The sequence below is a fragment of the Pseudorasbora parva genome, chromosome 18 (assembly GCF_024679245.1).
Source record: "Pseudorasbora parva isolate DD20220531a chromosome 18, ASM2467924v1, whole genome shotgun sequence".
Lineage (NCBI taxonomy): Eukaryota > Metazoa > Chordata > Actinopteri > Cypriniformes > Gobionidae > Pseudorasbora > Pseudorasbora parva.
Window position 1 is genome coordinate 14,234,218 of NC_090189.1, and position 25,780 is coordinate 14,259,997.

At 40.8% G+C, this 25,780-nt stretch overlaps 1 protein-coding gene across 5 annotated transcripts in view; it reads right to left on the reverse strand.

Moving 5' to 3' along the window:
- The window catches only part of whrna (whirlin a), a 129,311-nt gene that overhangs the window by 44,850 nt on the left and 58,681 nt on the right, over positions 1-25,780 (reverse strand). For all 5 annotated transcript variants that reach the window (XM_067423651.1, XM_067423647.1, XM_067423646.1 and 2 more), the window contains 2 exons: positions 25,201-25,422; positions 14,528-14,653 (listed from right to left, as the gene is read on the reverse strand). In XM_067423651.1, coding sequence (XP_067279752.1) covers positions 14,528-14,653; positions 25,201-25,422 — 348 coding nt within the window. The remainder of the gene's footprint in view (positions 1-14,527; positions 14,654-25,200; positions 25,423-25,780) is intronic.

Here is a 25,780-nt window from a genome sequence, read left to right on the forward strand (position 1 = left end):
TGAAATATTTTTTCTCTCAAATTACTTGTCATTCATTCACCGCACTGGTGTGGGTACTGTATCTTGGAAGTATGACCAAAATATTTTTTTTTAATGTAAACTAAACAAGTAACAAATCTGCCACTTTTCCTTTTACCAACTGAGAAAAAAACCCATAAAAATAAATTCTGCTACGCCGCTACCAACGGTGATTGAATCGAAGCGATCGCTTAGTTCATGTTACATAAATTATTATTACTGTTATTGTTTTTTAAATTTTTAGTGTTAACAATATGATTATGTTTATTTAGTGTGTATTAGCGTTACCTGTAGATTTCATTTTCTGAACAGTCTAATCTTTTGCTTTTGACTACGGGTTAATTTCCAGATGTCACTGATGATTGTTGTTTGGACTTTCTGGATTACAATCTGCTATCAAAATGATAAATATCCCTGTGTGGTGTGGCAAGCAGCGTGGTGAGGGACCGCGAGAGCGGGCCAGTGATGAGTGTTAACGAGTGCCAGCTGCATGACACACCGGTCTCGTCTCGCGGCCATGTGACGGGAGCATAAAGGGAGGAGCAATGGCTGCGGAAGACGAGAGAGGACCAGGCCTGGACTTTAAGTTGAGTTTTATTTAGGTTTTATTATGTTTATGTGGGCAGTCATCCGTGAGGGGCTGCCCGCGGTTTTACTTTCGTTTTGTTTATTTATTTTTGCATTAAAAGAGTTTTGAACGTTCGCCGGTTCCCGCCTCCTTCCTTCCAATCTACGAATTGTATTACACCCTGCTGCTGTGAGAAAAGGTTATAATTGTTCTGCCACCTGCAGCATCCTGACATGCACTAGCCTACTAGCCGGACTCCTCCTTTATGTATACAGAAATAAAGTATTGACACAAAGATGAATTGCCACCATGCTCAAATTTCTTGTGGAAACCCACCAGTACCACTTAAATTGAAACACATCATTACAAGCTTACCGTTGTGGATCAGGCTAAGGTAAGGAAATAGTTTCGAACACTGGCTGGTTATGTACTTTAATTTTTTTTATTTTGGATCATTTTTAACCAAAAAAAGTTATAGAAGCTTGCAGCTTGAAGGAGTTTTCCTTCATATTTCAGTCCACCACATGCCACTGAAATCAAAAGATTCAATTTAGATGGCAAGGCAGGTAGTCCTGCTTTTACTGTAAATGTAATACATCAGTCGCTTCATTTCTTAGTATTAGATGTGAAACTGAATCCCAAAAAAACAGAGACAAGCTGTACCTTTAGTTCAGGCCTGTGCAACAAATGTGGTACATTTCTTTTGCAATGTTCTGACAGTCTCCCTAGCAAATCTCCTCATCTCATCTTATCTCATCCATTCATCCTCCCAGTCGTTGATCTGCTCTTTATCCTTTTCCCATGCTCCCATTGCTTGTCACTCATTTATATCATTCATTGTTTCTTATTTTGCCAGTCCGACTCAGAGTAAAAAACTTACTGAGTAAAATATTTCTATTTGTGAAGCTCTTACAGTGGGATTAACTCGTCACAACAGCAAACCGGCTCATTTCTCTTTATCTCAGTCTCTTTCTGTTTTCATCACTATCTTCTTCTCTCAGTTTCATTCCAGGTCTCCTTATAGATCAATACCCGTACTGCCCCTCTGCCCGCCCAAAGACATTTGAGGGTAATTAAAGAGGCTTTGCAGTAATCGTGATATTAATAAATGATGGTGTTTTGCAGCTTTGTTTTCCCAAAGAACACAAGAGAGGTATTTGAAATCAATGCGTCAGATATAAACTCTTGCTTTCCCTAGCGAAAGATCCAATCATTAGCTCAGGTTTATCTCCAGGCATTTCTTTTCAGTGTATCGCCTCAGAGTGTTCAAACACCATGAGATACCAGATACGGTTATTACAGGAAACACATCAAACCACTGAGGAATCTAAGGGAAAGCTCAAGATATTTTCAAGTTTTATTTTAGGATATAAAATACATCAGTAATACCCATATGTCACAATTCTCAATATAATATTGAACCGTTCGGTACCGCGCTTGTGAATTGCGTTTTCTTTTTTCCAGTTTTGCATTTAATTAATTAATTAATTCTATTATTCTTCGTTGTAAATATATTTCTCAGTTTATTTCGGGTCTTTTTGAGTGTGTCTGTGAGTCTACGCACTGATATAAGAAAAGTAAAATCGCTGTCTGTATAAGTCTGCATATGAGATGTGAGCAGGTCTTAGCAGCGAGGCCTAATGATTGTGAACACTTGTCCTTAAAGGGACAATTCACCTCTAAGATTATGTTAATAAAACAACTAAAAACAAGAGAAAAATCACTCACTGCTCTTGAATAATGTCTATACATTAGCTTTCAATCAATGTATAATGCATATTAAAGACTATGTAATAAAAAATTTAGCCTGCATTTATTCATTAAATTTCATATTTAAATGCTACTGTTCATCTAAGCTGCCACTGTAAATCTTTATATATATTTATTTTATATTATACAATACACCCGGAATGTGTACAAGGTTTTTAAAAAAAGTTAAGTTTAAAGGACAACTCCGGTGAGATATGAACCTAGGGGTAATTAACAGATGGTTACCGAGTAGATCGTTCTCTGGGATGCGTTTTCATGAAAATCGAATGTAAAGAGTTTTAATTTTAAAAACAGATGAGCTTATAACGCTAGTCTATGGGGCACAGAGTAGACACAGGGTGGTAAATTTAAATCGCAAGTTAATACCACTAACAAGGCTCAAAATAGCCTCACAATAACACGGTAGCATAATGAGGGTCCCTACATGCAAACCGAAGCATTGAGAACTTTGTAAGCGTTCGTGGCTCGATGAGTCAAGACTGTTTTCCAAGATGGCGCTTGTCCGTGAACGCGTAATGCACTATGTTTATAAAGTATCTTCTTATTAAACTGTTTGTACTCTTACAAAGTTCTCAATGCTTCGGTTTGCATGTAGGGACCCTCATTATGCTACTGTGTTAGTGTGAGGCAATATTTAGCCTTGTTGGTGGTATTAACTAGCGATTTAATTTCACTACTCTGTGCCCCATAGACAAGCGTTATAAGCTAATCTGTTTTTAGAGATAAAACTCTTTACATTCGATTTCCATGAAAACGAGTCCCAGAGAACGATCTACTCTGTAACCATCTGTTAATTACCCCTAGGTTCATTTCTCACCGGAGTTGTCCTTTAAGTAAGGTTTTTCAAGTCTTTTAAGCAAAATAAAGTAAGAGTGTTACAATAAAAATTCTTCCTTATCTCTTTCTGTTCCTATCACCTAAGAAGAGAATAGCAAAAAAAAACTAACCAAACTGAAAACTGTGGATAAAAACGTGGTATGTATTGAACCCTGGACTAGCTGTGTGTGTGTTTGTATATATATATATATATATATATATATATATATATATATATATATATATATAGGGATATATATATATAGGGATATATTTATATATATATATATATATATATATATATATATATATATATATATATATATATATATATATATATATATATATATATATATATATATATATATATATATATATATAGGGACCTCATTTGTGAAGATTATCACAATGAACAAAATGCATAAGAATCATAAGCTTTTGCTAGTCACAGATCTTCTGCAGTAATTTTAAAGCCAATGGAAATATCCTTTTGGGTTTTTGTCAAGGGAACCAATGAAAATAAGTCATCCCTGCACCACTCTATAATCTATCTCTTTCTTTTTTATCTTTAAATTCCACCATCTCTTTGCCTTCCATTGCACTTTGCACTTCTTGTCCAGAAGGAATGACAGCGATTTGTAGCCTCAAAGCAACCTGCAGTCAATCATTTTCAATGAGAGATGTCAATTTCCAGCAACATGAGAGACAACTTCATGCAAATGAGCAGCGGGTGATGCTGCGACTACCAATGGGAAAGCACGCAGTCGACTAGAAAGTTGAGCAGTCAACAAGAAACTAACAGCAAAAACTCGAAGGCCTCCAGAGATTTCATCGCTGTCAGCACGAACGCCCTTGAGAGTGAATGAGGAAAATGCTTGGCATTTGGAAGCAGGCCTGCCCTGGCCACGGCATCCCTGACATTTCTCTCCTTCCTGCTTCTCTATAGTGATGGAGGATGAAGATGATAATGGAAGAGAAGAAGGATGAGAACTCAGCATGGCTGCTTTGTTTTCCCCAAATGACTCCAATATCCGGACAGCATTTGGGAAACTGTGGATAATGCACAGAGCAATCATGCGGTTACAAATCCAGCTCTGTGAGAGGAATAACATCAGCTCTGCTGTTACGTCAAATGTCAGAACACAGTGCATCATTCGTTCTTCATTTAGCAAAGTAGTTTAAAGGCTACTGCAGTAAGCCAAATACAAGAATATATCTTTACGCATATTCACTTTGTCACATGTTGTCACCACAAGTTTGTTATTTTAATGCTATTTTCATAAGTATTCTACATTGCTATAGTTAGATGCAGCAAAATCTATTTCTTTAACATTCCTATTCATCTCAATGGCAGTTGTTTTGCTTCTTGTACTTCATGATATAGCCTAGAAACATTTTTGAGCTATTTACACGAGCCGCGACTGATCACTCAGACATGTACATTATTTCTAAATTTATTCGAAATATTCTTGAAATGCAGAAAAATGACAACAGAATTAGGGTCAGCTTTACTAAACAGGGAAATTTAGTGTGAGAGCGCATTTTCAAAAAAGTGCAGATGGGAGTGGAAGGTTCTGTGCAATGATTTACACAGACTGAGCACAGACATTTCCTTAATGACCAATGCAATCTACCCGTTAGTGTCTAGCTTAAGACGTGCTTTTTGGGGTGGTAAATAATGCCACAAATGCCAGTATATTGACTAGCGCAACCCTTAGTAAATGACTTGGCATTATTCATTAAAATACTCTCCTCAAATAAATTTTGCTTCTGAAAGGGAAACTCCTACAGTTTTTAAACTGAGTGTCTTTAGTAAATCCTGATTGTAAATGTAATGCCGGTTTTTGCTGATGTAAGCCGATAGAAAATCTGTCCCTTAGAGTTAATTTCGCCAACTATTTTTACATTTAGTAAAATTTTACATTTAAAAAAAACATGTTTTAGCTTTGATCATATTTAGTCAACCTTGTCCTGCTTTTGTTTAGTCAGGTTTTAGTGGACTAAATGTCTTGGAATTTTAGTTTCCTTTTGATTAAATTATGGTTTAGTATTTGGTAAACCATACTCAGTATTTGTCCTCTGTATTTAACCCATCCAAGCTAGTGAATACACATTAGGAGCAGTGATTAGTGAACACGCACGCACGCACGCACGCACGCACGCACGCACGCACGCACGCACGGTTCAATATCTTTGTGGGGACTCTCCATAGACGTAATGGTTTGTATACCGTACAAACTGCCCCTACCCCTACCCCTAAACCTTTTTACATTCTCAAAAAGAACTCATCCTGTATGATTTATAAGCCTTTTGAAAAGTGGGGACATCTGGCTGGTCCCACACAATGTAGGTTTTACTATCCTTATGGGGACATTTGGTCCCCCACAATGTAATATAAACAAGGGCACACACACACACACACACACACACACACTCTCTCTCTGTCTTTCGCTTTTTCTCTTAACAACCCAGAATGTTTTAAAGTGTAGGTTTATTTCACACAAGGTTATAAAAATATTTTTATTTAAATCTATTTTGTCTTATTCAGAGATAAATATGGACGCTTGAATAAGATATTTTATCTCTCAATCTGCCATGTCTTCATTCTTTTATATTCGTTTTAATCACTGTCTCTGTCTTTCTCACTCTCCATCTTTCTTTCTGCCATTCTCTGATGACCTGTCATGCTCTGAATACGGACATAGTGGTGCTTAGCCCATCCGTTCATTCATTCATCATTGTACTTAATGAGCGTTTTAGACTTACGGCTACACCAAGAGTACTTAAAGTTTGAGTAATACTCACTCGCAGTGGCAGGAGCAGCAATACAGACAGATCTGCCCACAGTGCAGATGCTTCTTCCGTAAAAGTACCATATTTGTCATTCGCACAGAGGCGTGACCATTTCAAAATGGATTACAAATGTGCTCAAGTAGTCATGTTCACAGTCTAAAAGGCTTTTTTAGTCCAGAGGGACTTTTCTTATGATGAACAGCCTACTTTTCTGAAAGACTGCCTATAGGTATCGGTCTGTGGATGTGGCTATTTGCTTCAAGAGTTGAAAACTTGCAACTGAAAAAGTCCTCAAATATCACAGAAAAAGTGTATGACTCCCCTGGGCAAAAGTTTCCACTGCAAATGACTTTCTTCTAAAACTCCTCAAGGACCAAAGTGAATTGGCTTTGTGGCACAGGGTGGATAGCTGAATAGAGAAGTACCCGCGTTCAATATGACGGATAAGAATCTTGACAGCTTTAAAAAGTACGAGCTATAAAATATTAAGGTGAAATGCACGTCAGGGAAAAGGTGAGGGGACATCTAACTGCAGATCATAGATATTCAAGCAATTTGCAAGTACAAGAAAGCACTAAAGCCTCTGAGGAACTGTGATTATTTTCAAGGAAACTGGCAGGGCAATCTTATATGATTTTAACTTAAAGATCAGTTTCAGAATCTTTAGAAATATTACCATACAAATGACCATAAAAACCATTAAAACATTTTTTAGTAAAAAAATGTTCAAATCTTGTTAAAGAACTTGACAGTAAAATAAATAAATACAGAAATAAAAATCTAATTATCCAGAAGGAAATGATGAATTCTAAGAAACAGATTGCTTTTAAAACTTAAAATAAACTTTTAAAAATAAATAAATACAAGTTTAATTTAATTTAATTGACAGTAAAATTACAATGTAAAAATTACAATGTAAAATTACAAAGTAAAATCATTTTTTGACAATTATTATTATTTTTAATTAAAGGGAATGATTGATTCTAGGAAAAAGATTGTAATAAAAAAAAAACACATAATAAAATAAATAAAATAGTGCTGGGCAATTGTTTAAATGCAAATAATCGCTTCCCAAATAAAAGTTTGTATTTTCATAATATATGTGTGTGTACTTTGTATAATTATTATGTATATATAAATACACACTCATTCATGTACATATTCAAGGGATATTTGCATGTTTATTTATATAATTTATCTTATATATAAATATAAATATGAATATTATAAATATTATATAAATTATAATTTTTTTCTAAAATATATACATGAATGTGTGTGTATTTATATATACATAATAATTATACACAGTACACACAAATATATTATGTAAACACACTTTTATTTGGGAAGCGATTAATCAAGTTTAATTGATTACCCAGCACTTAAATAAAATAAAAAGCGATATGTAATTAAAAAAAAATAATAATAATTATGAGAACGTATGAGTGAGAGAGACAAATGTGAGAAATACGAGAGAGAAAGAAACGGGGTCAGATGTATTGAATGAAAATTTGTGTGAACCTCAGTTCTCAGGTTGACAATATCAATAAAATCTCCTCTTATCCTTTTTATGGGTTTAGTAATTTGATCATTACAAACTACAACACTGCTCCCATAAAAAAGTATCTTATCACCATGCAGTCAAGAAATGCCTTAATTGCATTGCTCATTATCCAATTAGTACAGTAATAGAAGAGCAGCCCAAAGTGAGACTATATAGTAAGCACAGACAGCCATACACATAAAACAACACCACAGAAAAGCACATCCAAGATAGGAGGAAGACAAAAACAGAAATAGAGGCTGAGGCTTCAGTGGGTGCACACTGATTAACTCCAGCTCTTCTGAGGTCAGTAGGGGTTTTGTTTAGTGCTCTGCAACACTGAGGACCAGAGACTGCTCAGTGCACAAGCCCATTATTCCATCCAATTAAAACTCCATGAGCTGCATCTGCCTCTAAGACCTCTAACATTTTCACTCTCTGGTTCACATCCTAAACCCAAGGGTTGGAGATAAAGATAAGCGCAAGGAGTGATATAGGACAACAGATGTTGTTTGCAAACAAGTGCTGATGTTGCCTGTGAAAGAATGTGCTACTGTGGTCATAATCATTTCAGAGATAAGACTAAATCCATCCATCACGACTGTCCTGAGTGTATGATAAGCACATTCCTCTGTGGCAGCGCGGAATAAAGAACAAACAACGCTGGAACACATTGGCTTTCATTTTACGATACAGACAAAAACACTTCAGCTTTGACATTTTTCAAAATGTGTGTTCCACAGAATGACAAAGTGCATGAAGGTTGGACATTTTTCAGTAGCTCTTTTCAACATTTAACAAGATACTTCTTCCAACAAGTATGGGTGTCACAAAATGTTATGTCGCTGTTGTTAATGTCACAGTGTATAGTAAACAGCTTTACAGCTGAGTGAGCTGAAGCAACAATCAAAAATGCGTCTGGACATGCAAACAAGCCTGTTCAAGAAAAGGATGAACAGATTAATTTTATATTTTTTTATTATTGCAAATTATTCAGTGAAATGCTGCTTTCCATAACTGATTGTGGTAATACTTTACAATAAAGTCATTTTACGGTAGTTTCCCTATTATGCTGTTTGGAATAATACCATTCATGCAGTTTAATATAACTGTTTGTTATGGTAAAATGTCTGCAAAGTTTTAAAACTAAAAGTGCATGACAAATTAAATTATTGGGCCCTATCATACCATGGCGCAATTTTTTTGATAGTTTCAGCTTGACGCAGTTATCAATTTCACATCCAGCGCCATGTTGTTAACGTCCAGGTTAAATAGCAAATGCTGTTCGGGCGTGCTGGTCTGAAAACGAGGCGTGATCAGGCGCATTGTTGGCACATTGCTATTTTGAGGAAAATTCTAAACAAAAACCTGGTCTAATGTCAATGGCGCTGTATTTTTTGTGTACTTTATTTAAAGTGCACGTTAATAATATGTGCCTATAGGCGATCGCATGACGCGCGTACACTCTGCTGATTACACACACAGGGACATGCAGCAGCACACAAACATTTTTAAATATTAAAAATAAAATGATTCCTCTCTGGAGAAGAATTCAGTTAGCCTGACAAGCCAGACCCACATCAATATGTTTGGTTTGGAAACTCACCATTGACGGCTCAATCTGAGGGGCGGGATAAACGGTTGTCTTTCAAACTCCCTCTGCACACGATAGGATAGCGCTACACCAACCAGAGGAACGTGAAGCGGAGCTCGTTGATAGATTAAACATTCGCTGTATCCGGTCGGCACAACTCCGAACACATCTTCCCTTTTTAAGAATGACTTCAGTGCCGTTCTTTGTTCTTTTCTCAGAGAAATGCTCAACTCCAAGTCTTCCAGATTCGCGGCCAAAGCTGATTCGAAAGACCGCCATTCACCAGCTTCTGGTTCACTAGTAGCACGCAAGCGCAACTCTGCCGTCATTATGTTAAGCCCCGGCCACCGACTCTATACACGATGTGATTGGCCCTACAAGAGTTTGTTTTTCACAGCTCAGAAGTGTATTGTGAGTAGCTAGAAGACACTCGCAGCAGATTAGATTTGCTGCCGCTAGGGTGCGTCTAGATTTCTAGGCTAGAATTCAATCCAAATTCTGCCATGTAAAGAGCGAATCAGCCATGGTGCAAGCCCAACTGTCTTTTAAAGGGAATGGGAGATGAAACTCTGATTGGTTTATTGCACGTTACGCCCAAAACACATCCATGACTCATTAAGTGACCACGTGCAACCCTTTTGGACCATGTAGGTGGCACACTGACTGTTCTTTCCATCATTAAACTAGCAAAAGTGAATTCGGACATGTCCTATAAAGTGTGCACCTGCGCTGTGTGCTTCAGACCATGCGCTCAGATCATTAAAATAGGGCCCAAAGTCTGTTAAAAGAAACAATTGGTTCTGAAATGCCAAACAAGACATCAGCAAATCCAGATTCACTTCCTGTTACATACCTAAGCACCAATGTAACACATTTCCATAATGCCAGCCAATAGTCTTTATTGGCTGCCCGCGAATAACAGCTATTTTGACCAGTCCTCAAACACTGTAGTTGTAGCTGAGGCCTGGAAGAGATTGTTCATGTTGTCAACATGTAAAGAAGACTCTGTTTTTGTCAATGCTAATCCACTTTGCAAACACTTCAAAAGGATGAGGACTTGATTTACTCTGAGTGCTGAGGAAGCCTCGGGAGCCAAATTCAGATATGGTAACAGACATTTTGTTTCGAAAGACCATTTTGTTTCCTTCTACCGCATTTATAAATCTGAATTAATGTAAATTTAAACAATGTCACATACATTGTTAAAATCAAAAGTTGTGTTTGTTAACATTAGTTAATGTCCTGTGAACTAACATGAACAAACAATTAACTCTTTAGAAGCATTTTTAATTGTTAGTTCATGTTAACTATAATGTTAACTAATGTTAACAAATGTAACTTTATTGTAATTTTTTTAAACAGCTATACTTAAATTAAGGTTCTTCTTTCAATAAGCAAACTAATTTAGTGATTTGAAATAATTCAACTGAATCCAAAGATGAAAGAAAATCATAAAATAACAATATTAACAGTAGCTTCAGTATAGTTTTGTTTTGTAGCTAACTAAATTTTCAAAACAATTTGAGCTTGACTGGAATTAAATCATGAGTAGCTTCCCCACACTGGATAGCAGAAAGTCTCTGGAATGCAACATGCCATCAAACGACACGTACTAGCAAAGTCAATTTGGGATTTCTGATTTGAAATTCTCCAAACTGGAAATTTGATCCAAGTCGGAAATTCTAGTTCTCTCAATTGAATGGAACACAACATTAATATTTATGAAGTTCAGCAATTCCAAGAACGATCACTTCTTCCTCTTCCTGCTTTGAACAAATAGGGATTTGTTTCCAATGCCAATTTATACCTCTTTTCTGACAGGATAGAATATGGGGCTTCACATATTGAAAGCAACCTACAGACCTCCTGGCCTTACATCCATCTCATGGGACCTGTTGGGAAATAGATGGCTCATCCACCTGGTTTCACTGATCTGTGCATTTGTGTTTTTCTGTTTGTGTGTGTCTATATTGGGGTGTCGGGTCAGGGGTTCATCTGCTGCTAACACTATAATAACACAATCACTCTGAGTGCCCGGGCTATTTGGATGAAAGCTATTTTTTCTCTCTGAAGTGGTGGCTCACACTTGAGGGCTTAACTGCCAATTTTACAGCAAAAGTTCTTATTGACCACAGAATTAAAGCTACAAAAGGGACAAAAATACACCAAAATACTATAAAAATAGTCAATGTTGCAAACACAATGCTTAACTTTTCATGTTGATGCATGGAAAGTAACTGTGTAAAGATTCTTCAACATTTCTTCTTTTGCGTTTCAGAGAAAAGAATAAGAGGTCTACAGGTATAAAGTAAATAAATGATCACAAATCTTATTTTTTGCAAAAATCTTAAGGTTTTACTTGATGTAATGTTCCTTACAACTTACCAAAGATACAGTGATCCATGGATATTAATATGCAGCCAGGAATCGTCTTTTCCAGACATTTGAAGCGAATTCCGCATTTATATGTGGATGGACCAATGTATTGAAGTGTGTATGTGGCTGCTTGTCAAGAATGGAAAACAAAAGTATCCAAATCATGAATATATAATAGGGCTTTTAATTTTTTAATTTTTTTACAGCCTAGACAGTGTGCAACGAGCGATCCCTTTATAATCACTAAAAGCTGTCACTCATTCTATGAACACAATCTCACAAAGGTCCATTATATCACCGTGAAGCTGACTACACAATGAATCTCTTAATTACATAATGTATACACTTTATTTGAGAGGATTTGCGAGCATTCAGAACTGTACAAAAACGGTGAGTGAATTCTAGCTTCAACACCTGTGATTTGCCACAGCGTTCAAGAAATCAACAAACAAGTCTGTGATTGGCTACATTACTCACCGAAGCAAAAAAGCGTTGGAAATTGAATCATTTGCGAGCACAAATACAGATATGCACTGGAACTTTTGTCAAAGCTTTTTCGCTAATACAAAGAAAACCGATCCTAGACCAGCAGTTATGGGCAGCTTTTCCATCTAAAAGCAATCAGTCTATGGCCAACCACCACCCAACAATTTAAATGTCACTTTTTATCAAAATAATGCCTCTGCAGAATGAAAGTATGAATTTCTTTCAAATATTACTGACCCCAAACATTTGAACAGTAGTATATTAGTTATCATATATATGCCATGATAAATGCAGCTCCTTTCATTTTTGTGGACCCCCATATCAGCACTGGAACATTCTAAACGCCACTTTCTGCCAATCTGCCACGCAGAAATCCATCTCATATCTCTCTTCTGAACAGACATATGGCCTGAAGATAAAATATCCAACACTTTCTTCAATTCTCTCTCTCTCTCCACAGAGAGAGTATCTGGATCTCCCTCAATCCCATCATGAATCTAAAGGCTGGCCACAAAAAGCAAACGGCCAGCTTGAAAAGAGCTTAAACCTTTCCCTAACCCCATATAATAATGATATTCACTTTCAATTGTGGCAAAAACTAACAAGAGAATAAAAGCAGGATATCTGGGCATATTATTCAACAGGAGAATAGGGAGAAAAATGGCACGCACTTCACAGCAGACTAATAATTCTTTTAAATCTTTCACGCACAAACACACTAAAATGAAAGCAGGTAGAGGTAAAACCAGCTGGACACTTTGGAAAGAATATACAAACAGATTATGTTTTATCAATCAACAAACCATCAGGTTGGATATTGGCCTTTTGGATATTCTAACCACTGACCTTGCCTCTAATCCAAACCATCACAGAAACCTTTTTTTGCATATTCACGGATTCATTGCGAAGTCAGTTTACTAAGCTGCTTTCCTCATGGGGCACATTGGCTGCTGGTCACAATGTAAGTAACACATGATACAAAAGACTAAAAGCAACCTAAGAAACACCTAAATATTTGGATCGAGACAATGAAAATTAAAGGGGTACTTCAGCGCTGGGAAGATGAATCCGTATTTAAACTGGGTCATCAATGTAATGGAAATGTGAAATATTTTTTTTATGTGGTGCTTTCTAGACTGTAGAAAGACTACAGAAAATGTATTTTTGTCTCATGGGGATGAAAGACTACAATTCCCAGAATGCTTCGCTGCCCTGTGAGGCCATTCCCAAAGCCACCAACTTGATTACTGTGACTGAGTTGGAGAAGACACTACAATTAAAAACTGAACTTATCCGTTTAATATAATGAGTGAGTCACGCGCGAGTCTCACAGCACTGAGCACTAACTGCAGGAGTCAGATAAATGAGCTGAATGAGCTCGTGATGAGAGCTGAGCTAATCGCGACTACACTCGCAGCATACATTCACAATGCGAGTTCAGTCTGGCACGTTTCAGTTCATGCCTTTGCAAGCTTAATTTTCATATAAATTCATTTGAGAAGTTAAAACACTTACATTGCTCACCATAGCTCCATTTAAATGAGTGCCTGCAGCTGTGAGCTGAGCTGTGAGTGTGATCTCCCATCCCACATGCGCGGGTTCAAAACATGCGAAAATGGCTCCCTCTGCTGGCTGTAGTCTTTGGCCAAACATTCCTCCGATGACGCAAATATCGTCAATTTGCATCATAGGAGGATTTTTTCCAGAAATAAAATGTAATAATCTCTTGTCTCAGGGGGATATGAGGGGGGAAGCACAATCATTCAAATATACTCCAGTGTTTCTACTGATACAAAGGCATATGCTAATCGCTGAAGTATCCCTTTAACATGTCAAAGAGTTGTGGAATTTCATGCATGAAATGAGAAAGAAAGAGAGAAAGATAGACTAATGGGTCCTGCACACGGTGCGATTTTTCAAAATCCTTTGCGAATGTCCCTTGTCAGACTGTAGGAACACGATCCCCGATGATCGCCATGTCACACTGTAAGATCTCAGTTGGCATTAATGTCAGACTGCACGATAGTGAAGGCACGCTAAAAACGGACACGCACAAGAAAACTCACCCGGAGCTTTATATCATTAATGAATGACGCGTTGGGTGACAGTGAGCTGCATTACACGCGGGACTGAAATGGTGGCTACAAAGAAATCTCTAGCTCTCGTTTTGGTCATAGTTTGTCTTGAAAGACGGAGATATTTGACTGTTGTCGTAGGAGAAGTCACACTGCAGGATTCTGTGCCAAATCTTCTGACACTGCCAGAATTTCGTCTGAGGTAAAATTTGATCGCAGCGCTCATTAATCGGCTGCCGGTGAACATGTCAAACTAATGACCAAAGACGTCAGATTTTAGCCTAGGATCTGAGGAATCTTTTAGGATTTGTTAAATTTGTCTCAGACGGCAAAATCGTCGGCAAAATCGCACAGTGTGCACCCGGCTTAAGGGAGTGTGAAATACTCTCAACCCTTAGAGGTCACTGTAAAACAAATTATTTTTATTGAATGCAATAAAAATGGATCAAATAAAATGACATTGGTAAAATAGGCATAAATTGTACCTTCAGTCCTCCACACTCTGCTGCAGATCCTCTGTCCACACCTGTAATGTAGATACCCAGAGAGTACTCAGCCCCTCCACGGATCATGAGACCCAGAGAACGGCCGTCATCCAGCACCAAATTTACCTGTGAAGAGGAAGGCATTGTCAGATTGATAGCTACATCAATACATTTCACACTTAAAATGAATTTAACATGATTTTGTCTGCATTTAGAATATCAACTACCGTTCAAAAGTTTGGAGTTAGTATGATTTTAATTAATGGTATGAATTAGCGAGAACACAATGAATTGATTAAAATGGTTAGTAAAGACATTTATAATGTTTTAGAATTTTACATAAATATACAGTGGTAAGAAAAATATGTGAACCCCTTGGAATGAACCCCTTTTCTGCAGTAATTTGCCATAAAATGATCTGATCAATAGACAATAGACAAACAGTGTGCTTAAGCTGATAACACACAAATAAGTCTAATTTCTTGTGTCTTTACTGAACACACCATTAAACATTCATAGCGCTGGAGGTAAAAGTAAGTGAATCCATAGACTAATTACTTCAACGAAAGCTAATTGGAGTCAGTAGCTTGCACACCTGGAGTCCAATTAATGAAAAGAGTTTGAAGGTGTTGTTTAGAGCGGCTTTAATTGTTAAAAGAAACGCAAACATTTTAATATTGCTGTTCGTATAAGCATCAACTGATGTGAACTATGCCTTGCAAAATGGAGCTCTATAAAGACATACGATTAAGAGTAGGAAAGAAATACAAAGCAATCTCAAAGTGTTTAGGCATGGTTACTCATTGGCTGTGTTTGAAATCTCCCCCCATACCCTCATTCACTATTTCCCTATAAGTCCACTAATATAGTTCACTCGAGCGAGTAAATGAAAACAATTTACAACATGAGTGCGCCAGAAGGTCTGCCTCTTTTGCATAGATTGTGCTTGTTGTTTAATAATCATATATACACCAATTAGACATAACATTATGACCACTGACAGGTTAAGTGAATAACACTGATTACCTCTTCATCACGGCACCTCTTAGTGGGTGGGATATATTAGGCAGCAAGTGAACATTTTGTCCTCAAAGTTGATGTGTTAGAAGCAGGAAAAATGAGCAAGCGTAAGGATTAGAGCGAGTTTGACAAATTGTGATGGCTAGATGACTGGGTCAGAGCATCTCCAAAACTGCAGCTCTTGTGGGGTGTTCCAAGTGTGCAGTGGTCAGTATCTATCAAAAGTTATCCAAGAAGGAACAGTGGTGAAACAGCGACAGAGTCATGGGTGGCCAAGGCTCATTGATGCACGTGGGAAGCAAAGGCTGGCCCGTGTGGTCAGATTAAACAGACGATCTACTGTATATCAAATTGCTCAAGAAGTTAATGCTGGTTCTGATAGAAAGGTGTCAGAATACGCAGTGCATCGCAGTTTGTTGCGTATGGGGCTGCATAGCCGCAGACCAGTCAGGGTGCTAATGCTGCCCGGCGACACATGATGGACGTGAGCATCAGAATTGGACCATGGAGCAATAGAAGAAGGCGGTCTGGTCTGATGAATCATGTTTTCTTTTACATCACATGGATGGCCAGGTGTGTGTACTTCGCTTTCTGGGGATTGAGTCTACTTTATGTTATCCACTATGGTTTTGGACACTAGGCTACTACAAATGGCTGCCCCTCAAATAGTGCCCTTTTAACGGTATAAGGAGTGATTTATACCGTTAAAAGGGCACTATTTGAGGGGACAAGAAGGGAAGACACAGTCATTGTTTTGTTGATTTAATACACCTGTTCCTTATTATATCCTTGGTTAGTTTTGTATATAATGCCCTCAATTTTATTAACTCATTGTCTGGTGTTAGTTGTGTTTATGTATACGTTTTTTTTTAACCTTCATTTGTGGATATCGCTCTTTTATTTTATTTTATAAAGTAACTACTGCATTTAGATCCATTTCGCCCGTCTCATCTTCAGCCTGAAATGTCTATTTCTTTAAAATAAATGCATATGGTTTGAGATTTTATCTATTGAAATAATCAGGCATTTTGAAACTCATTACACAAGCTGCCTTACGCGCACAAACAAATCTCTGAAATTTGGCATTGACATTACGGCGTGACAAGGAAATTAATATATTTCCCAACCACAATGTGTTGTTACAATTCACCTCTCAAACCTAAAGCAGCTATTACGGCGCCTTACAACTAGAATTCTTGACTAACAACCCATGCGCCTTAGCAAACGGCAGATCTGCTGAACCAGCAGAAGGACTAATGTGACTCCCTCGACCTCTTCACAAAAGCAACAATAGTGCTATGATTAGAATGCATCATAGAATCCCGGCATAGCCAATCAAACGAGGTCACCGAAGTGCCTGTGCACTGTGGGAGATCAATGCAGCAGCGCGTCGTCTCTTCCAAACACCAGCGCACACCAAAAGCATCTGTCTCTCACTAGCACGCTGCTTAAAGGTTATTACTAGCCATCCCTGAAAGGTCAAGGTGGCGTAGGGCCAGACTGCGTTTTGCGTCATTGTTCATAATGCCACACATTTATAAATGTCTCTCCCATGAATGGCTCCTTATATTTATTTTTATTCTTCTTTAGAAGCGTGCTAGAGGCTAAATTCTGGCATCCAACAGAGCTTTCTACGCAACTTTTGTTTCAGTACCCAGGAATTTGTCAGAATTACCCTGCAAATTGCTTCACTGCGATGTGAGACTTTACAAGCAGGGTAGTAAATCAGGGCGGACCGATGGAGATTTCTGCTGCGCTGTGCAGTACTGATGAAGCCGGCGTGCCACGCTAGCGATATCGCTTCCAACGGCCGCAGGGCCCGAGAAAGAGCGTGCACTCTCCAGTAGCCTTGGCAGATTTACACCTGGATGAACAGCTCATAAAACTCTCCCTATAATCACATTTAACAAATTCTGGCATTCAGGTGAGAGTATAAGAAAATATAAGGGTGAGAAATAGTGCTAGGGTAAATTTGGGGAGCTGACAGAAAAAGGTTCTCGCATTTAAGACGAGCCAAAACGGACAATGTTCAGTGATTGATTGCTTAATTTGTCAGACTAACAGTGTGTGTTCACAGTTCCTTAGGCAAATAATGATGTGCAAACAAAACAATTTTTTTCCCTCACACTTCATTGATTTATATATTTAATTCAGAGTTTAAAATTCATAACAGGGCACCTGCATCCAACTGCAGACGTCTTAGTTTTGTTCAGGTCTGATGGAGGCTGAGTAACTGTGGAAGACACTCTTGTATTTGCTGCCTCCTAATGTTTCATGCATATTCAATAATTGTCTGATAAAAAGACACCTAGCCCAAAACACTAATCCACCGTTTGGATTTGCCCCTAATAGACGGTATTGTTCTAAATGGAAATGCATTGGCGTAAAGGGTTTATCAGCAGAGTACACATTGTGTATGTTTACCAGAAAGACTTCTGTAAAATGCAAATTGGACAACCACACAAAAAAATTTACTCAAAATGTTTTTTTGTTTTTTTTTAACTCAATCAAATCAAAGTAGCACAAAATGTTTATCAGAAGTACCAAATAACATCCCAGGTGAAACAAATCAGGGCTAATTTATAAATCCCCGTCTTAAATCGCTACTGCCCATTAGCTAGCGAAGATGATCACAGATAGTTTAGCCCAGAGATATGCATGTGCGACAGCAGATAAATTATGACTTATAGTAAATGGCAGCGGTCCAATGGCACTTCAGCGTCGTTGTGGTTGTCATCAGCTGGCACAAATAAGATAAAGAGCTTTGGTTTACAGAAATAATAACATGTCACGTCACAGACACAAGGGAAAATGGTGCGAGGACTCAAGTGCAGAAAATGATTAAATATTTATTTATAACAAATAAAACATAAATGCAAAACAAAACCCACGAGGGGGGAAAACGTAACTAGAAAACACATAAACTGAAACTGAACACATACCACAAGGAAGTCACAGGGGAACGGAAGACGTAGACAGTACACAAGGATCCAACACAGACTGACAAACACAAGGAGATTATAAAGGGAACAAACAAGGCAGATAATGAGGGAGAACAGGTGGGGCAAATTAACCAATAATCAGATAACAAGGGGGAGGGAACTGACAGGGACACGAGCACATGCTCAACATAACAAAATCCACAAGTGCACACACGACAGGACAGGCATGTGACATTACCCCCTCCTTAAGGAGCGGCTACCAGACGCTCCACTAGGGACGGGAGGGACAGACCCGGGCGGGACGGGAGGGACAGACCAGGGAGGGACGGGAGGGACAGACCAGGGAGGGACGGGAGGGACAGACCAGGGAGGGACGGGAGGGACAGACCAGGGAGGGAGGGGAGGGACAGACCAGGGAGGGACGGGAGGGACAGACCAGGGAGGCACAGACCAGGGGGGCACGGGAGGGACAGACCAGGGGGGCACGGGAGGGACAGACAAAGAAGGTACAGACAAGGGAGGGGTAAACAAGGGAGGAACGAGGAAAACAAAAAGTTCAGGAGGCCATGGTGGCCCACAAAGTTCAAATGGCCAGGGCGGCCCACCGAGTTCGGGAGGCCCACCAAGTTCAAGCGGCCGGGGCGGCCCATAGAGTTCAGGCAGCCAGGGCAGTGCGGGTAGAGCAGGGCGCCAGAGAGGCGCGGTGAGTGCAGGGGGCGCCAGGGCGGCACACGGAGAGCAGGACGCCTCAGCGGCGCACGGAGAGCAGGACGCCTCAGCGGCGCACGGAGAGCAGGACGCCTCAGCGGCGCACGGAGAGCAGGACGCCTCAGCGGCGCACGGAGAGCAGGACGCCTCAGCGGCGCACGGAGAGCAGGACGCCTCAGCGGCGCACGGAGAGCAGGACGCCTCAGCGGCGCACGGAGAGCAGGACGCCTCAGCGGCGCACGGAGAGCAGGACGCCTCAGCGGCGCACGGAGAGCAGGACGCCTCAGCGGCGCACGGAGAGCAGGACGCCTCAGCGGCGCACGGAGAGCAGGACGCCTCAGCGGCGCACGGAGAGCAGGACGCCTCAGCGGCGCACGGAGAGCAGGACGCCTCAGCGGCGCACGGAGAGCAGGACGCCTCAGCGGCGCACGGAGAGCAGGACGCCTCAGCGGCGCACGGAGAGCAGGACGCCTCAGCGGCGCACGGAGAGCAGGACGCCTCAGCGGCGCACGGAGAGCAGGACGCCTCAGCGGCGCACGGAGAGCAGGACGCCTCAGCGGCGCACGGAGAGCAGGACGCCTCAGCGGCGCACGGAGAGCAGGACGCCTCAGCGGCGCACGGAGAGCAGGACGCCTCAGCGGCGCACGGAGAGCAGGACGCCTCAGCGGCGCACGGAGAGCAGGACGCCTCAGCGGCGCACGGAGAGCAGGACGCCTCAGCGGCGCACGGAGAGCAGGACGCCTCAGCGGCGCAGGCAGGGCGTTGGGGAAACTTCTCCAGTCCAGCAGTATCCACCAGCACTGGGACCACCGGAATACGATCTGCTGGCATTGGGACCACCGGAACATGATCTGCCGGAACTGGGACCACCGTAACACGATCCACCAGCACAGGGACCACCGGAACACGATCCACCGGCACAGGGACCACCGGAACACGATCCGCCGGAACTGGGACCACCGGAACTGCCTCCGGGGCTTCGGATAAAGCCATGTGCTCCTTCCACGCATGCAGGACTGCCACCACAAAGCATCCCATCACAGCCCTCCAGGCCGTTTCCGGACTCGGGACCACCGGAATGGAGTCCACCGGCACAGGGACCACCGGAAAACGATCCACCGGCACAGGGACCACCGGCACAGGGACCACCGGAACATGATCCACCGGCACAGGGACCACCGGCACAGGGACCACCGGAGCACGATCCACCGGCACAGGGACCATCGGAGCACGATCCACCGGCACAGGGACCACCGGAGCACGATCCACCGGCACAGGGACCACCGGAGCACGATCCACCGGCACAGGGACCACCGGAACACGATCCACCGGCACTGGGACCACCGGAACACGATCCACCGGCACTGGGACCACCGGAACACGATCCACCGGAACACGATCCACCGGCACAGGGACCACCGGAACTGGGACCACCGGAACAGGGACCACCGGAGTTGTGGATGACACCCTGTGCTTCTCCCAAGCATGCAGGACTGCCACCACAAAGCCTCCCATAACAGCCCTCCAGGCCATGTCTGGACTCGGGATTCCCGGACTCGGGACCCCCGGGACTGGCACCGAGGGAGAACTTCTCTGCTGAGTCCTCATTGTATGGTTGGATCCTTCTGTCACGTCACAGACACAAGGGAAAATGGTGCGAGGACTCAAGTGCAGAAAATGATTAAATATTTATTTATAACAAATAAAACATAAATGCAAAACAAAACCCACGAGGGGGAAAACGTAACTAGAAAACACATAAACTGAAACTGAACACATACCACAAGGAAGTCACAGGGGAACGGAAGACGTAGACAGTACACAAGGATCCAACACAGACTGACAAACACAAGGAGATTATAAAGGGAACAAACAAGGCAGATAATGAGGGAGAACAGGTGGGGCAAATTAACCAATAATCAGATAACAAGGGGGAGGGAACTGACAGGGACACGAGCACATGCTCAACATAACAAAATCCACAAGTGCACACACGACAGGACAGGCATGTGACATAACATAAACAGCGTTTCAAGAAAGACAAGTTCTTCATTCGCTCCTGTCTTACGCACCAGTGAAAACTCATTTCTGCACTCAACCTATACAGGAGCAGAGCACTTTAAAATGACATCCATTTATTGAAGCTGGTGAGTTGTAAACAACACAGCTTTAACATTGAGTTTTTGAAGGCTCTTACACATGCAAATGATCAGAAGTTCTCCATCCGTACTGTACAGTATATGAACAACTATGTAACTGTCGCCCACACCTTTTTTTAATCTGTTCGTTCTTCAGGGACAACCCTACATTATGAAGAAGAAACTTTCAGCGAACAAACTGGTTAAATATAGACAAATACACTGCTGTTGAAAGGTTTGAGGTGAGTATTTTTTGTGTGCGTGTCGGACATATTCATTTTTTTTAAAAATGCACACGCCATTTTAAGTGAGATTGTCCTGTTTTGTTTTTGACTGTATTCTGGAGCATAAGCGGATCTGTGGGGTATTTTGAGCTAACACACTCTGGGGACATCGGAGACTTGTTTCACTACTTGTAAAAAGGGGCATAATAGGTCTCCTTTCAAATTTTAGGATGCTGTGTCATGCGCGAGACTCTGTAAAATACGGGAGACGTGAGCGCAACTGTTACAGACGTCCCTTTTAGGCATTTACATTGATAAACAATGGAAAAGTAGCGCAGTGGAATGGAAAAACAGGATACTGGATCTGTGAATTAGGGCTTAAAGTGACAGCATCCTAATAATCTTCCTGCTGCCTGCACTCAAAATTTATCTAGCTGTTTGCTCAGTTTATTTAAATAAAATTAGCTAAAACAACACAAATCTTTAGTTTTTTACTTAATTGCCATTTTACTCAATTTTATTACATTAAAGGTCCCGTTCTTCACGTGTTTTCGAAGCTTTGATTATGTTTACAGTGTGCAATATAACATGAGTTCATGTTTCGCGTGTAAAAAAAACAGTATTTTTCACACAATTTACTTATCTGTACAGCGCTGTTTCCTCTGTTCTAAAAACTGATTATTTCCTTGTTCTATGAAGTTCTTCCTTCAGAAATAGGTAACTAGTTCTGCTTGGGCCAGTGCTTCCCGTATTGTGATTGGACAGCAGCTTAGCGCACTTTGCCTGGAAAGGTCCCGCCTCTTACCATAAAGGGGAGATGCAAGCGCTGAATGCGCGCTCTTCTCCACGTAGGAGAGCAACAACACCCTGCCCCCTTTTTTGCGTGTTCTTGTGGGCGGAGGGTTAGTCAACAAACGGTTCTAGTGACGTCATTCATGCAAGGAAGTGCAGGGGTGTAGTCCAAACCGGCCGTTTGATGTAGGCTTTGAAAGGGAACTTCTGTTAAATAAAATATCTCGGTTGGCATTGAACTTTGAGCTTTATAATTTTACAGGCATTATTTATGCTCCAACAGCAACATTACACACTAACTAAAGTTTGAAAGATGGAATCGCGAAGAAAGGAACCTTTAAATCAAATAAAATTAGTAAAAAATTAAGTTAACCTAAACCATTTGTGTTGGAACTACATGAATCATTTATGTTGCGCTGACTGACCTAGGCAGTTTTCTCGTTCCCAGCATGCTTTGCATAGGGATGGATCAGGAGAGTAAATGTTGAAATTAAGTGCTGTTTAATGTGTTTTTAGTGAAGGGACCAGTTAATGTTTGATGTTATATTTGACAGTTATATTTGGTGATTTTTTTTGAGGTTTCCATTATCGTGAAGTGTAGAACTTGTGGTTAGGGTGCAGCTTCACGACACTCAGTCCTGCTCTGCTTCATACTACAGTAACATTAAAGGGGGGGTGAAACACTCAGTTTCAGTCAATCTCATGTCAATCTTGAGTACCTATAGAGTAGTATTGCATCCTTCATATCTCCGAAAAGTCTTTAGTTTTATTATATTTATAAAAGAAATATAGGCTGTACCGAGTCTTTCCGGAAAAAAAACGAGCGCCTGGAGGCGTATCGTGTGGGCGGAGCTAAAGAATGACGAGCGCGCAAATCGGTGACGTCCTCAAGCGTGAAGAAACCCATCGCAATCGATCTCAGCTAATAGATATATGATCCAGAATCATTCGGAGGCTGAAATAAATTGACTCAGGAGAAACAGCAACAGCAGGACTTCCGTCTCTGTGGTATGTACTGTATTTAGTGGCCTGTCAACATTTGTGTGTGTTTACTCGCAGTTTATGAGGACATGATTCAGTTTATGGACTATTGTATGCAACTAAACCTTAGCAGTAGCAAGCAAAACGGGTTTGCACGTCAGACTAGTGTAACGTTATACATAGAACAACAATGGACTAACCGTAAGCGCATTTGAATGACGAAGCACGCGATCGGGTCGTTTACTGATGTTTACTCATGTGACGATAACCAACAGCACAGACATTTGAAGCAGTTTTACTCACCAGCTGCTTCCAAAGCAGGACCGAACCTTTATAGCTGGGACGGCTCCGTCAAAAATACACTTCTTTGGTATGATTTGGTAAAGTCCTATGACAGCAGTGACTGTAGAGATCCACTTTGAGATGCGACTGAAGCAATGTTGAGAAGCTTCCCATCATTTCTGCGTTCAAATCGGTTCAAATGCAGCGCTGCCTTCCCGGAATGCTGTGCTGAAGCGTTGAAGTCGCTTGATGTCACCCATAGGAATAAAGTGGAGCGTGGCGCGACAGTGTTAACAGACGACTGGATCTGCACCTGAGAGAGTGTTTATGGGCGTGCATTTCCTCTCTCGCTCTAGTCACGCGCGCACCCTACCGGGAGAAGATCCCGAACGGCCCATACAAGGACCTTCCACTCTTATTAACGTCAACCCGAGCCATACTCGAAAAAAACTCTCCGAAACTTGTGAGAAACCGGAAGGAGTATTTTTGACACAGAAATACTCCATCAAACGTCCAACATTAGTTTTTGAAACTTTGTCTATGTTTAGGATGGGAATCCAAGTCTTTAACAGTGTAAAAAGCTCAGTATGCATGAAACAGCATTTCACCCCCCCTTTAATAACCACATCCATTAACATGATTTCTGCCAGAGTCCTAACCCAATTCTTTTCAACCGGCTGTGAGGTGAAGACCACGTCCCAAGATTCTGAGGTCAAACTTGGCATAATCAAACTACTCCTTTGTTTTGAATAGGAGCCCTCTAGTGGACAGAAAATTTACATAGTGTAGCTTTAAAGGCCCACTAAAAAGTTTTTTAGCTTTTAGTATGACTGTGTTAGCCTTAAAGTTATGAATAAGCTGGTATGTTCCAAAACAATGACAAAATTTACATTTAGGAGATATAAAAATTCAAAATGTACAGTTTCTCACTTCCGTTAAAACGAATTACAGATTTTGATGACATCATCGCATACTTCACCTTCTTATCAAATCTTCTGTCCAATCAAAATGCTCTCTAGAATCTAAAGCCCGCCCCCTACAATGCTGAAGTTGCGGCGCAGACAACAAAACATATCGGACCAATTTGAATTCTGCACAGAATGCTGCATTTCAAAAAGATTTTTAGGATATTATGATGATAAACAGTTAGAGGAAACCAACTTTACCAAACAGAAAGGCTCTAGTCAAATTGTAATCTAGTCAAACGCCATTGGCTGTTTCAAAAAAGGGGAGGAGTACTAACAGCTGGAGCCATTTCAGTGGAAATTACATCAACACATTGAATAATGCAGCATGTTTCAAGGCATTTAAGGTTATGTGGGTCCAAAACTTTTTTATTTTATTTATTTATTACTTTTTTTTGTGGTGAGGACAGTGAAAATTTTGTCAGGACAAGTAAAATTCTTAACCACTGGCCCGACCGGACCAGTAGAAAAAATCCTTAGTGTCCCCTGAAAATATCATAATCCCAAACATTTAAGCAGTAGCACATATTATCTTAACTGAAATGAGTGATAAGCATTATGTAAACACATTAAACTGATTGCTATAACTTGATTAAGGCATGTTGTAATGTGAGCCTTCACCTTCTTCTCATCGCCGTCCTGCAGAAGCTGCATGTGGCTGCGGCCCTGACTGTTAGACCTGCGCAGAGTGGCGCTGCGATGCTCAGCCAGCAGGTCAGGGGGAGGGGACACACTGCGCCCCTGTGGATCCACCCAGGTATAGACATGATTTGTGACATAACCTCCTGGGATACGGCCCACAGAACGCACCGACATGGAGAGCTTTTTGCTGCCCTTCAGCACCTGAGAGAGAGAGAGAGAGAGAGAGAGAGAGAGAGAGAGAGAGAGAGAGAGAGAGAGAGAGAGAGAGAGAGAGAGAGAGAGAGAGAGAGAGAGAGATGAAGAGGTACAATCAGTCCAGCGTGTCTGCTAAGCGATAAAAGGCAGAGGCAGTTACGGGAATGTCAAGATATTCATATGAAAATGCTAACATTTCCACTCCATATGATAAAGAGCTCCATCAATACAGCTGCACACAACAAACACAGTGTCAAAGCTACCTGGAAACCGACGCTTACCAAGCTACACATTATTTTAAAGCACAAGTTACTAAAAAAAAAAAAAAACTAAATACATATAGTGAAGCTATTTAAGGAAGAAA